The sequence below is a fragment of the Cuculus canorus genome, chromosome 16 (assembly GCF_017976375.1).
Source record: "Cuculus canorus isolate bCucCan1 chromosome 16, bCucCan1.pri, whole genome shotgun sequence".
Lineage (NCBI taxonomy): Eukaryota > Metazoa > Chordata > Aves > Cuculiformes > Cuculidae > Cuculus > Cuculus canorus.
In genome coordinates, this window is record NC_071416.1 from 3453382 (window position 1) to 3468637 (window position 15256).

At 47.8% G+C, this 15256-nt stretch overlaps 1 protein-coding gene across 7 annotated transcripts in view; it reads right to left on the reverse strand.

The window, feature by feature from the left end:
- RALY (RALY heterogeneous nuclear ribonucleoprotein) overlaps positions 1-15256 on the reverse strand; it is a 145974-nt gene that overhangs the window by 46430 nt on the left and 84288 nt on the right. For 2 of the 7 annotated variants that reach the window (XM_054081435.1, XM_054081434.1), the window contains exon 3: positions 8430-8518. The exons of the other annotated variants lie outside the window; for them this stretch is intronic. In XM_054081435.1, the coding sequence (XP_053937410.1) occupies positions 8430-8459 (30 nt within the window). In that variant the 5' untranslated portion in view covers positions 8460-8518. The remainder of the gene's footprint in view (positions 1-8429; positions 8519-15256) is intronic. 7 annotated transcript variants of the gene reach the window in all.

Sequence of the window (15256 nt, forward strand, 5' to 3'; positions counted from 1 at the left end):
TCATAAGGTTGGAAAAGATCTCCAAGACCATCTAGTCCAACCGTCATGCCATCACCACTGCGCCTACTAAGCCATGTCATAAAGTGTAAATGCTACACATTTTTTGAACACCTCCAGGGATGGAGATTCCACCACTTCCCTGGGCAGTCAGTTCCAATGCTTCACCACTGTGTCAGTAAATAAATTTTTCCTAATATCCAGTCTAAATCTCCCCTGGTGTACCTTGAGGCCATTTCTTCTCATCCTGTCCCTTGTTACTTGGGAGAAGAGACCAGCACCTACTTCACCACAATCTCCTTTCAAGAGACCTTCCATGACTTGCTCCTGATTTTTTTTCTAGGGTTGTCACCTACCGCTTTCCAATCAACCTCTGGCTATTGGACTTGCTGGTGGCTCCTGGGAAGTGCAGTGGTGTGAAGGCAGTGGTCCTGCACGTTGGGTACAGGGGGTCTCCAGCTCCAGAAGGGCAGCACCTTCCACCACAATGCAAGAGAGGTGAACATGGGTGTCCCCATTTCAAGTGCCCAATGGCACCAACCATCACTGGCTGAGTAGAGAGTCCCCCTATCCCTTGGGTGCAAGCCCTGGGGGTGGGTTTTGTGTCCCTCAATTCTCAGTGTGCCCTAAGGGTGCACAAGGACCCTGCTTGCTGCCAGCAGTGCCCGTGCTGAGCGCCAGCCCCTGCCCGAGCGGAGAAATGCCAAATGCTAATTCAGAGAGGAAGCTAAAATGCTCCTGCTTTGGGCAGTCTCTGCTGACTCTAATCGCAATGTGTGACTTGACAGAGCACTTTAAAAACTTTCCAGGCTTTGGGTGAGATTTACAGAGCACAGGGAGTCGGAAAGTATTTATTGTGGATGACAGTGAACCTGGAGAGCATGGGACACGGGAAGGAAGGCAGCGTGATTCATCAGCGGGGAAGAGCAAGACAACTTATCTGTTTTCTGCAATTCCACTTACAGCCAAGAAAAATGAGCCATCGTAACAGAAATTATGTGTGACAGGGAAGGACAAACCGCTCTAATCAAAACAACAGCAGTTCAGATAACTCCTAGAAGAACCCTGCCACGGGCACTCGACTCCATTTGGAGGATGATATTGAGCCGGGAGGATGCTCCTGGCAGGACAAAGAGGCACAGACACTGCACACCCTCACCTCCTCCGGGATGGATAAATAAGTACTCAAAAAAGCAAGTAACGCACCTCCAGAATACTGATTCCCCAGTGCTAATATTTTCTGGCTCCCTGCTACAAAGCCAAGGTGATTTGATTTAAGCCAAAGCATAATAAATAAATGAGAACTTCCCAATCGTAGAGTGAGGTGAGGCAGAAGAGGAGGTTGAGGAGGAAATATGGAAGCAATGAATAATAATGCAAGTCACTGAGAATGACTGGCTCCCAGAAACACTTGAAATGGCTCCCGAGGGCAAAACTTTCATTTGGGTCACAAGTGCATCGTTTATTTTGCTCAAACAAAATGTGAACCTCAGAGTCAGCAGCATTGCCTCGGAGCTCCTCTCAAGTTAGCTGACCCTTGAGCAGCCAGGAACTCCCTTCTGCTGCTGTGTTGGCAGAGATCAAACTCCAGACCTAGGGAGGGTTTTATCTTCTTATGGTGGAAGAAGGGGATACATTATCAGTCTGAACTACACTTGCAGTTAGGCAAGAACCTTTACTTGGAGACAAGTTAGCAGCCCCTGTTAAAAACTTGATTGGGATAACAAGTTTGGAAAAGACCCAAAATCTAGGAGATGACTTTAATTAGAGATCCAGACCTCCATTCCAATCACACAACAAAGACTCAGGAACCACCTGAGTCTAAATCAGACTGTTTGGAAAGATCACAGTGATTTGGGTGCTGAAACTTATCCTTATGTTTTGAGTGTGTTTAACTTCAGATATTCCAGAAACCAGCTGCGTCCTAAACTTGTTTTGATTTCTGCTGGAGAAGAGTGAAGAACCAAGCAGACCGTGCTTTGTGGAGACAGAGGATTTCCTACTGCAAAGGGTCTTTGAAGATTTGCCTCTGCCCATGACAAGGTACAAAACCTGGAGTCGAGTGCTACGTTTTCTTGCCATGTTCACCTTAAGCAACTTGACCAAGTCCAAGTGGTCTGGCTGTGGACAAGGAGAGAACAGCACATGTCATGCAAACAGCAGGCTGAGTCTGAGCACTGGACCACCTTCTGAAGAGCAAATCAAACTTGAGGTCCTTCAGAGGACTTGCGCTATGTAGGTGACCATGCCTACGATGATTTTGTATTATTTTCTAGTTCTGGGTCTCACACTTGGCTCCATGCTGGTTTTCTGCAACGCAAGAACCTCACCTTCTTGGTCCAGGCATGAGGTCCAGCCCAGCCCTCCCACACTGCCAGCATTCAGCCTTCATAGAGGTTAGCTGAGCTGGATCGAAATCCAGACAAGAGCCTACAGTGAACAACCTCATTAATTTTAAACTCTGGATCCTGTCTCTGGTTCTGCCAGCATTGACCCAATGCTGAACGTACTCTCCCATCCCACTTGTGCAACATGGATGTTTTACTGTCCCTGCCATCTCCCTGTTCCCTCTACAAGCGAACATCCTGTGAAGAATTTGGACTCCTAATAATCTTAAAAACATCTCTTTGAGCTGGTTTTATTAGCCTCCTGCTTCTTGTAAGATACATTTAGGCTGAATTTTCAAGGTTTTCACCATGACAGGTGAGAAATACACTACCACTTTTTTGAAAGTGAAGATGCCCACAACTGATATCCCCGAAGTTTTAAGAAAATAAGACTTCAGCCCTGCGGTAAAACCACAAGGGCTGGCGGACCTGCAGGAGACTTAGGCTGCAGCATGAGACTTCTCCTCCCTTTGGGCAATTTATTCAAGAACTGACATTATTTATTCATAAACCAAATGTTGCTTCTAGTAGAACTTTATTAAAAAGTCTCCCTCCCAAAACCACCATCCTCATAAGTATAATTCTAATAAAATTATGACAATATTAATGAAGATGAAAGAAATAGAAACCTACTGGCAATCCAGGCAGCAAGACCTGCGGATCAGATGCTTTATCGGTGCAAACGCATGGACTGCTCGTAACTTGAGCAGTGTGATATCATTTCACACTTCAGGACATGCTTTAGCAGGCGCAGTGGGGTTGGGCTGACAGTTGGACTGAATGATCTTAGAGGTCTTTTCCAACCTTAATGATTCTATGATTCTATTCTATGATACACTGGCAGAAGATTTGATGGGATTTATAATACTAAGACTGGACTAGCAAGCAGATTTCCAGTGGTGCAAGCTGAAGTCAACATCAGTCAAGAAGCATATCATATGCTTTCCAGAAGTTGAGTCCCACTGATGAAGCTTCACCTTGGAGAATTCACTTCCAATTTGAAAAAAAAAAAAGAAAGATCTTAAATTCCACTGCAAAGCTGATCTAAGCTTTGAGTCCCGCAGCCACACATCTCAGAAACCTCTGGGCATGGGCAAAGGGTTACGTTTATTGGACTTGCTGTGTGTGAACAAAGAGCCTAGGGCACACACCACAGCTCCCAGGTAGAACGTCTGCATGTCCTCCTCAGGTTTGCAGCCAGCAGCCAGGAGCTGAGACAGCACATTCCTGGTATAAAAAGATGTTAATTGGACAAGATGCAGGGCTTAACCCTTTTGTCAAGCAGGAGGAGGGAAACCTGATGTCCTAAAGACTTAGCCAACACTGGAGTGTGCTGTCACCACCAGCATTGCTCCACAGGGCTTTTTAATTCGATAGCACATTGGGCAACAACCTCAGGATGCATTTTGCAGCTCCCAGGGAAGACTGGTGAAGGCAGGAAAGGATACTCATGGTGCCAACCAGAGATGAGAGCTCCCCCAGTCAGCTCCTCACACAGTGTGACCTTGGCCGGCGTCCAACAAGGAAAACCAAATATCCTCACTTCAGGAGAAACAGAGCCACGAGGACTTCGAAGGCCTGAGCAGGCACCTCGCTGTCAGGTCCTGCTGAAGGGAACAACAAGCCTTGCTTTCCCAAAGCTGCCCAGCAGGATTGCCAGGCCATCTCCTTCCTGAGCGAGACAGCTCTGGCTCCTCACAGCTCTCCCTGTTCCCCGTGATGTATGACATCTGGGAACTCTCATATATCCAGCGGGCAGGCTCATTTATACAGCGTTTGAAAAATAGATGGTGTATGAAGTGCAATTTGGTGTTGTAGCAGACTTCTGTCCCCCTTGGGGTGTCAGGGCATTTGATTAAAACCCTTTTATGGGAAATCAATATTTTACTCATTATAACTTTCATTCTCAGACCAAAAAACTACCAAGATGGACTTGTAAGGTGCTGCACTACATGCATGCACACACAGGTCTATTCATTCAGGGACTAATCCCTTAGCATTTATTTTTCTTTCATAAGCACACACAGAGGTAAATAAGCAGCAGGAGGGTGGCTTTCTAATGGGTTAGCAATGGGCTGCAGCAGGGAGGAATCATTTACTACTAGATTAAAGGCTCTCAGTTAGAAACACTGGACCAGATCATCCCAAGATCCTGGCTAGGGTGAGAAGAGGCGATCAGCTTGGACAAAACTCTTCCAAGGCCAAAAGAGCCTAAAACTTTGAGTTATATCCAAGTGCAGAGGCTGACACAGAAGACTAAAGAGACCCTCAGTTCATAGAATAGTAGAATCACAGAACGGTTTAGGTTGGAAGGGACCTTAAAGATCATCCAGTTCCACATCCCTGCCATGGGCAGAGACACCTCCCACTGGATCTCGTTGCTCAAAGCTTCATCCAGCCTTGCCTGAACACCTGTGGGGGCATCCACAACTTCTCTGGGCAACCTGTTCCAGGGCCTCCCCACCCTCATCGTGAGGAATTTCTTCCTCATGTCTAATCTAAATCTTTCCCCTTCCAATTTAAAGCCACTCCCTCTCATTCTATCATTACTTGCCCTTGTAAAAAGTCCCTTCCCAGCTCCCCTTGGAGCCTTCTCTTTTCCAGGATGAACAACCACGAATCTCTCAACCTGTCAAATTCATTTGAACGAAGCTAATAAAACACTGACTTGAGGTTCATGAGATGCAGAGTTGACTTCTGCTTCTGTCTCTGCCCACCCCGTGAGACCCAGTGCAGCTCTGGGTTTGGTTTCCCCATCTGTACAACGGGCTGCAGACACTGTCCTCCTGTGGGGTAACACCTATATCAGACAGAATCACCTTAGAGGCAAGAGAAGGGGTGGGATTGTCCCTGGGATGTCACCATGGAGTCTTATCAGCCAGTGCTGGGCTCTCCCCCAGGGTGGTCCCAGGGGCCACGGGCAGGATTGGAGGCAGCAGGGCATAAACTGCCTGTGCAGCACGCTGGGCTGCTGTTAATTACCATCCTGCAATTACCCAGCAGATACAGAAATGGAACAAGCAACAATAATAGTAACAAAATAATATTTAATAATCCCTTCCCAAAGCAGCACTGATTTATTTCTCGAAGGGGTTGCTTTGCCTCCTGCAACCCAATCCATTAGTGCTGAAACCATAGCAACAGCCCGGATCCTACCATTTCGCCTAAGGATGCGCTGCCACTGTCATCCGTCGCAGCACCAGCAGCCTGCCTTGATTTTACGAATCAAATGATGCTCAGGTTCCAGCCCACGTCTCGCCCCTCGTCTCACGGACGTACGGACTGCAGGTACTGCATGACATGGGCTCTCCCGTCCCAGCGCCGCGCAGCTCTGCTGCTGCTGGGATGTGTTTGCCGGGACCATCGTTCTGACACCGATTCCAGCAGGAAACAGTAAAGTAGGATGAAGCAAAAGCAAGTAATTTCCAGTATAAACTAGTTCCAGAAGAGACTTTACCAGAGAACTGGAGCAGGTGTGAATCTAACTACGACAAAATCCATCTCCTTCCTGCTCAGCACTGAGAGGGAGGCAGGTGGATGTGTCCAGTGCTGCCTTTTTATAAAGTTTAAATTAGAAGTACCACGTTCCAGTTTATTGTTGGCTATTGTTTATGGTGCTTTTGCTTTCGTAAACCAGAATAACGGTTGTGAGGGCAACACGGTAAATGATGCACAAGGAGAGGTCAGGTCCTGCTTACAGGGCTGAGTGGTCCCTGATCCAACCTAGATCTGTGTTTCTTATCCCACACCACTCCATCCTTCTGCCTCTCCACTACAGACTGACTGTCCTGCAAAGACCAGAGTAAACTTTATAACTTTCGCTTTGAAGCAATTCAACTGCTCAACCCAGCAACAGAAACAGAAACACGTGACAGAAGGATGAACTTCTCAATGAGATGAATCCTACAATCCTAGAATGGTTTGGGTTGGAAGGGACCTTAAAGCCCATCCAGTCCCACCGCCTGCCATGGGCAGGGACACCTCCCACTAGGTTTGGTTTCTCCAAGCCCCATCCAACCTGGCCTGGAACACCTCCAGGGATGGGGCAGCCACCACTGCTCTGGGCAACCTGGGCCAGGGCCTCCCCACCCTCACAGCAAAACATTTCTTCCTAAGATCTCATCTCAATCTCCCCTCTTGCAGCTGAAAACCATTTGCCCTCATCCCATCCCTGCACTCCCTGACCAAGAGCCCCTCTCCAGCTTTCCTGGAGCCCCTTTCAGCACTGGAGGTTACTTCAAGGTCTCCCCGCAACCTTCTCTTCTCCAGGCTGAACACCTTCAACTCTCTCAGCCTGTCCTCACACAGGAGGTGCTCCAGCCCTCGGATCATCTCCGTGGCCTCCTCTGGCCTCGCTCCAACAGCTCCGTGTCCTTCCTGTGCTCAGGACTCCAGAGCTGCACACAGGGCTCCAGATGGGGTCTCACAGAGCAGAGCAGAGGGGCAGAATCCCCTCCCTGGCCCTGCTGGTCCCACGGCTTTGGATGCAGCCCAGGACACGGTTGTTTTCTGGGCTGTGAGCGCACATTGCCAGCTCATGTTGAGCTTCTCATCCCCCAGCACCTCAAGTGCTTCTCATCAGGGAATAAAATGACCAGAGATGGCAGAACAAAGGGACATAATCATCTGGGGGTTATATTTTCTCTTTGTATTTTTTCTTTCAAAATACACAGTTACATTACCATTGGAAAGCACTGACTATTTTCTCCTTGCTCCCTGGAGGTTAGGAAGTGGGAAGAAATAGTTTAAGAACATTTCACAACTATCCTGTTGTTTATTCTTGGAAAAATGTCAGCTGTTCCAAACATGTCCAAGGGTTTTGTGCACAAGTAGCACAGACATAATTATGCTGCTTTGCAGTGGGATGAGTATAGATGAGAAATGCCTCCACTTAAGAGAGAATATAAGTGGGTTGGGGTTTCTATAGGATCAGACGAAGGGATTTTTGAAGGGAACCTAATCGATTATCTGGGGACAATCGTGCTCACAGTGAGAGCAGGCTGGCAGAGCCCAGATCAGCATCAGCTGCTGCAGACAGCCAACACCAGCCTGAATCTGATCTGATGTTCACTAGGCTGTGCTATCTTCCGTGGCTCCTTTGCTGAATCAGTCACACTCTCGCAAAGCCAAAAACTGAATTAATTTGTCTGGGTAAAGACATCCAGACAAGAAATCAAAACAAAATCAAGTATTGCTGCTCCAAGCGAGAGCAAACAACTCCTCCAGAGACATTCTGCAAGTCAACCCTATCTCTGCACCCACCTCCAGGAAGAAATAGATTTCTAACATAGAGAAGACAAGGGAGCAGCTCTGCACTTCCCCTCACTTCAACGTGTGTCTCAGTGGTGTAATGACCAGGTTTAGACATCAACACCGCATCTACTGACCCGCCTCGTGGCTGCCTGTGGAGATGGTGCCTGGGGCTCGTGAGAGACCAGCTCAGCAGCCCCCCAGATTGCTGTGGTTGGGAGCACGGCAGTGGGAGAGGCCAACAAACCATCTCTGGTCACCAGCAGCGCTTCTGTGCAAGCCTGGAGGCTATGGGACATGTCCTACACAGGCTTGTTTTGGGTGATGGGCATTTTATGGCTCACTGACTAATGATTTGTCCTCTTTCAGTGATGCTTAGGACTGGGTATGTCCATGTACCTAACGTTCCCCTTGCTAGGCAGAATAAATCCCTGGTACCTCCTGACTCTGCACAGGACAATATGGATCTGATCAGCCATTCACACTTCCCCTGCCTCAGTAATTTTAGGATTTGCCACTGAGGGATTTTTGTCATTTTGAGAAGCTTAGAAAAGTGAGGGGAGCCCTGCTGCTTCCTAGCGCAGGCAGGATTTACAGGCAGGGCTAAGGGAAGGAAACCTTATGAGATTTATACTGGTTTTTTTCCCCCTTTAAAAAGTGTCATTTTCTATTTACTGACCTGGTTTCCAGCCTCACATCTGCACATGTACTCGCAAGCACCCAGCTTGAGGATTAACAGCAAGCAGGCAGTGTGCTTTTTACTTTATTTTAAAGGTATGAGGAGTAAAACCAGACCTTTCTCCTGTGCACTTCAGTGAAACACATCTGTTGGGATCCGGACAGCGTTCGGAGGCAGACACATCATGGTGACTCCTGCACGTGCACTGCGGAGGTGAGAGCATCCTTTGTGAGAGGGTAGCTCTCGCAAGAGTAGGAGATAAAGAGCAGTCACACAGAGGAAATCCAATATATGGCTCCAACCAAACATGCACCAGACCCTGTTTGCTCTTGCAGGGACCCTCTCTGCTCACAGCCCCTGTCCGTGGCTCGTGGGGCTGTGTGGGAGGCACCTCCACCTCATTAGGCACCGTGACGTGACGCAGGAGACTGAGGACCTCCAGGGTGATTCGGGGCCGTTTCTCACCAGGCGCGCAATGTGCTGCTTGGTGAGTCACGGCAGAGGCAAGGCAAGCAGAGCTGCTGCAGGGCGTGGGGCAGCATGGAGAGATCTTCTGTTCTGGTTCGGAAGGTGAGAGTGTTCATTCGCACCCACACTTGGAAGGTGGTCAAACGCTGGGGCTGTGTCTTTCCAGGTGCTGTATGGGTTGCCCTGGACTACCTCTCTTCTCACAGAATCACAGAACCATGAAGGTTGGGAAAGACCTCTAAGCTCACCCAGTCCAACCAGCAGTTCAACCCCACCAAGTCTAATAAACCATGTCCCAAAGTGCCATGGCCACATGTGTTCTGAACAGTCCAGGGATGGGGACTCCACTGCTGCCCTACGCAGCCTCGTCCAATGCTTTACCACTCTATTAGGAAATAACTTTTCCTAATGTCTACTCTAAATCTCACCTCGGGCAACTTGAGGCCATTTCCTCTCATCCTATTCCTGTTTACTTGGAAAGCAAAGACTGACCCTCACCTCCCCACAACCTCCTTTCAGGAGCTGCAGAGCGATGAGGTCTCCCCTCAGCCTCCTCTTCTCCAGCCTAAACAGCCCCAGGGCCCTCAGCCGCTCCCACAACCCCTGTTCTCCAGACCCTTCCCCAGCTCCGTTCCCTTCTCTGGATGCGCTCCAACCCCTCGAGGTCTTTCCTGGAGTGAGGGGCCCAAAACTGAACCCAGGATTCAAGGTGTGGCCTCACCAGCACCAAGTCCAAGGGACAATCCCTTCCCTACTAAATTACCACAGAAGTACTGCCACAGAACGTACAATCCCTTCAATTCTCAGGATGAGCAGCAGGTATGTATTTCAACCACCTTCTCCAAAATGCCTTTTAATCTCAAGGTTAGCCCAGCAGCAGGATTTGGGGTGAAACGTTACATCCTGTGCCATACAGACTGTTTGACTCAAGGTAATAACAGTTCTCAAAGTTCTAGGGTATTGCACAACTTAGCAAACATCACGACTGTATATAGACTAAGTCTGACATCATTTGTTCAAGAAGACAACCCACCACCCAGAAGGCACTTAAAAACAAGGTCTTGTAAGACTTTCAAGTTTGAGTCTGAAGTGTAATTTTTCCCCCAAAATTCCACCTCCTTGAGGCCCCTCCTGAGCGAAACCATCTTCTCTCTCACTGTAGTGCCTTCAGATAATGCCAGGAAAAATAAATGGGGAGTAGGCACTGCTTAAAGAATGGGCTTACAACGCTGCCAGCTCAACCAGCTGTTCCCGTGTTATTCGTTACTGACTTTTTGATTTTCCCTGAGGGTGAAAAAGCATTGATCAAAACGTGCTGAACGACAAAAGAAAATACATCCAAAAATGCAGGCACGGTGCTGATGCCAGAAGGAGTATGAGCTGGGTGCCTCGCACACAGCAGCACTTAGCCGGCTGCAGAGCACAGCTGGGACACTGGCAACAGCTGGAAATGAGGGTGTGGAGCTGCCGGTCCACTGCGCTCACAAAGTGCTTGTTGGAGAAAAACCTGCTCCCTGCCTGCCACAAACAGTAGCCACAGTCTGAACATCAAAAAGATTTAGTATGAAGAGGAAAACTGGTAGGCGCAGGGGAAATCCAGTCCCTAGCTTGCGTTCCCGCTTTGTCCTGGTGAGATGCCTCCAAGGGAGGTGATGGTCCCACTCTGTTCTGCACTGGTGTGGCCCCACCTTGAGCGCTGTGCGCAGTTTTGGGTGCCACAGGATAAAAAGGATGTCAAGCTACTGGAGAATGTCCAGAGGAGGACACAAAGTTGGTGATGGGTTTAGAGGGGAAGCTGCATGAGGAGCAGCTGAAGTCACTTGGTCTGTTCAGCCTGGAGAAGAGGAGAGACCTCATTGTGATCTACAGCATCCTCACAAGGGAAGAAGGAGCAGGCGCTGAGCCTTTCTCTGGCAATCAATGACAGGACCTGAGCGAAAGGCAGGAAGATGTGCCAGGGGAGAGTTATGTTGTACCTGAGGAAAAGGTTCTTCCCCAAGAGGGTGGTGAAGCACTGAACAGCACTCCAGAGAAACAGTCACGACCCCAAGCCTGACAATAGTCCAGAAGCATTTGGCCAATGCCCTCAGAGCCATGGTGTGCATGTTGGGGGTTCTGTGTAGGGACAGGAGTTGGACTTGATGATCCTTGTGTGTCCCTTCCAACTCTGGACATTCTACGATTCTAAGTGGCTATGCTATGGTGTTGGGCACAGGACTGACACGCCCAGTGAGCCCAAGACACTCATGCTGGCTTTGACTGTGCCTGGAGACGCTTGGCTAGGGCAGGACGCTATGGTTTCATGACCTGAAGTCAATGAAACTGCAGCAGTTCTTTAAGAGAAATTAATCCTCCCCCTTTAAGTTGGCTACATAAGGAAATGCTTTATGAAATAGAGATGCTTTTGTCCACAAACGCTGTCTTAGAGAGTTTGCTGGCTCAGGTCAAATCCTGCTGCGCTGTCAATGTCCTGGAATTTAACGCAGCCGCACTGAAAGTTTGATTTTTTCTTAAAAATCGTTTCTTAATCTGGGGTTTACTGCTATACCGTTATTCTACATTCGTACAAAATAAAGTTTTAAAGATATAAAATTCTACAAAAGATGGAATTCCACATAGTCACAAAAATCTGTGATTAAAAGAAGATGCCAAAATGGTTGTTCCGTGTTGTGGAAACTCCTGAAATTCCTGGGAGGTGCTTACCAGCTGCGACAAATAGAGCTAATAAACACCTTTCCCTCCCACAGTCAGTGCTGTGTACTTCCGAGGAGATACATTCCCAGCAACATTAAATTACGTTCGTTAAAAAGATCATTAAATTTCTTTTGATTAAGTGTCAGGAATAAACTGTAGATGAATGATGGAGTTTTTTAATGAGTTCAAAGTCCACGAAATAATTTTCTTCCCTGGGTCAATTATAATTTCAAAGCAAAATTCCTATGGGACCAATTTATTGGGAGTGCAAAAGGCTTTTGTTCTGCAGCTCTGAGCTGCTCCATACGCTGCCTGACCCTGCCGGTGTTTGCTTAGCTGCGATTCCGCTTAGTCAGATAAGATGCTGAATGCCCCAGTCAAAAGCTCTGGGGAGCTGCTTTTTCTTTCTGGCTTATAATACAGATTTCGGTGCTGTTACTTACAAAAGAAAAAAGATAAATGTCCTACACAATGGTTTGGTTTCCCACCAAACCATCCAGGGGTTTTTGCAGGTACATTATATAGACAGAGATGTTCAATTAGTGTGATTAAAAAGAGCTCTTCCTCAGATGGTGAAGGGATGGGATCGTTGCTAGAATACCCACAGGAAAAGGTCTTACTGACATAGGTCACCAAACATGCCTTCCATGGTGTAATACGGTATCATGTTGCATGAAGGAAGCTCCAGACTCACAGCATTGAGAATGCCCATATTTTAGTCCCAGTAATGCCTATTTAAGCCAAATATTCACATTAAGATCAATCAGAGAAGGTGGCCACAGTGACAGGACCCATAAGTTCATCCATCTCATTGGGTTTTAATGTGAACTCGAAGCTGCAGTTGGATGTCTCTTGTGAGCCTCAGTCCCTCAGAATCCCAGCAGAAAGTCATCAGCCAGCTTCAAAACCACTTAGAGCAACACAGCATCTCCTGCTAGCAGCCACAAGAACATGGAATCATAGAATCACGGAACGGTTTGAGTTGGGAGGGACCTCAAAGCCCATCCAGTTCCATGCCCTGCCATGGGCACGGACACCTCCCACTGGATCTGGTTGCTCCAAGCCCCATCCAACTTGGCCTGGAACACCTACGAACTGCTGGCTCAGGTCAAACCAAAGAGCCACTCCACCTGCCTCTACAGGTATGAGGAGACTACATGGGACAGTGTGTGAGCAGGGTGACATCAAGTACATCCACTAATTTAATAGATTAACTGAAGAAAGACAGCAGAGAAGGGAGAACAGGTGACTGCAGTCCTACAGAGGAGAAAGCAGCAGTGACAAGAGGAGGTGATAGTCAGACAAACCAGAAATGAATTAAACTCTACTCCCCATATTCCTGCCTATGACAGTGAGCCTACACAATCCACAGCGACGTCATCCTTCCAATTCTGGGTGCAGTGTCTAACCAGCACAACCCTGGCATTGCAACAACACTCTCATCCCATGAGAAGATCCTGGGAAAGCAGTTCTTCAGGCTGCTCCCTCTTGGGAAGGACTCCAGCCTGCCTCCCTCCTGGTGCTAAATAAAGTTGAGGAACAGCAGAAGAGTTTCTTGACACCTTATTTAGCGCCAGCTCTTCATTTTGTTCTCTCTTTACCCACACCACCATCTGACACAAGCCCTGACCTACCCTTTCTGCTGTTCTTCAGGAACACAACCTAGACTGTCATCCACAGTGCCACAGGGAAAGCCTGAAAACTGATAGCAATAAGCATTTTGAGGGACCTGAGCATCAGACTACATACGGACCTGGTCTCTGATTTAACCATCTACAGGTCCAGATGCTACTCTGGCATCCAGCATATTGGATCCAAACTAACATGGCATCATTTCTGCTAAATCCATTTCTTTCTCAGTAGGATGCGCTAAAAATTAGGACATCCATCCTTTCAAAACTTCCCAGCATGTCAGCTTCTGCAACTTCTACAATCAAATAGAACACCAGACTCAAGTGGAGAACAAAAGTGGCTGACACTTCCTCAGCTGCTGTTCACAGCCAGGAGCGTCCAGCCGAACCGTCATCCATTTCCACAGCCATTAGTGTGGCAGGCTGGGGGCTGCTGTCAGATCAGGCCATGTCTTAGTTCTGGTCTCAGAATATTCTGTGATCAAGCATCTTTCCAGCTTCAAACCCTACTACACCTCTTGGCTTCTTCAGTAGAAACAGCACACAGGATGGGATCTTGACTCTAAGCCTTTGCTATAAGCTGACCCTTGCTATCCACATGATAATCCATGTTGTCCTTCAGAACCTTGATGGACGTCCTGCCTCATCCACTCTACTCGGTGGCATCTTCCAAAATTCCCCTGTATCCCACATACACTCACTTCCTGTATAATTTCCCAGACAACGGACTTTTCCCAAGGTTTTGCACCCAGAAAATACACTGTTCAACCGGCTTACTACTTTTGCAAATGCTTCCACCAAGCCTTCACTAAAATCAAGCCAGCCTTCGTTTACTGCAATTTCTGTATCTCCTGAAGACTGAAATCTCATCAAACTCTGAAAGTGGGTATATTAACCAGTTCTATTCTATAAATACAGCTTAACACACATTCACAATTTTATTGCTACAATGCCATTCACTTAACACAGGTCACCGAACATGCACTATAGGGCAGTGATGAAATTCAAGCCCTTCTGATCTGGGCTGGACGCAAATGACACCTCCCATTAACGTGAAGTGCTAGGGAGTGCAGACGGAGCCAAGCTGGGATCATATTTTGCAGTCTAATAGCAGGAGGGGAGAAAGAAGGCGATTAAGCAAAGCAAAATATTTAGAATTGTAGAACCATAGAATGGTTTAGGTTGGAATGGACTTCAAAGCCCATCCAGTTCCAACTGCCATGGGCAAGGACACCTTGGGCTGAGCAGAGCAATCTGTGCCCACACCAGCTGAGGGTCGGGCTCCCCAGTCTCCCCCCCAGAGCAAAGCACAGTCCCTCGGTGGGTGATGTGTGTCACAGAATCATAGAATCACAGAATGGTTTGGGTTGGAAGGGACCTCAAAGCCCATCCGGTTCCACCCTCTGCCATGGGCAGGGACACCTCCCACTGGATCCGGTTGCTCCAAGCCCCATCCAACCTGGCCTGGAACACCTCCAGGGATGGGGCAGCCACCACTGCTCTGCCCAACCTGGGCCAGGGCCTCCTCACCCTCACAAGCAAGCATTTCTTCGTAAGATCTCACTTAAATTTCCCCTCTTTCAGCTGAAAACCATCCACCCTCATCCTCTCCCTGCACTTGCTGGTCAAGAGCCCCTCCCCAGCTTTCCTGCAGCCCCTTTTCAGTACTAGAAGTTGCTCTAAGGTCTTTAAACATGGCCACTGAATATGACTACAAACACACCAATGAATTCCCTTTCCCTCATCACGGCTGCAGAAATCAAATCTTAAGTCATGCACCTTAGTGCTCTCACACGCCCCAGTGGCAAAGCACTTCCACTGGAAGGTGTGATTTTGGTAACTAAACACAAAGCAGAGTCGATGCAGGTGGTTTATCCACACATTCAGGTTTTTTTTTTTATTATTTTTATTTTTATTTTTATTTTTTGTAGATTAAGGATTTAACACTGGTGTTTAGTAGGGAAGAAACGATACCTGGCTGCCAGGCACTAGGTGTGCAGAACAGAGGTCTGACACAATCCATGTGAAATATTGCCCTCTGCAACACAAAGAAGGGGCAGTTTGCAAGGTGCTGAGTACCCTGAGCTGATGCAGGAAATTAGTTAATAATTAGCTTAAATCCATGCACACAAGCAGCCTAATTATATGCA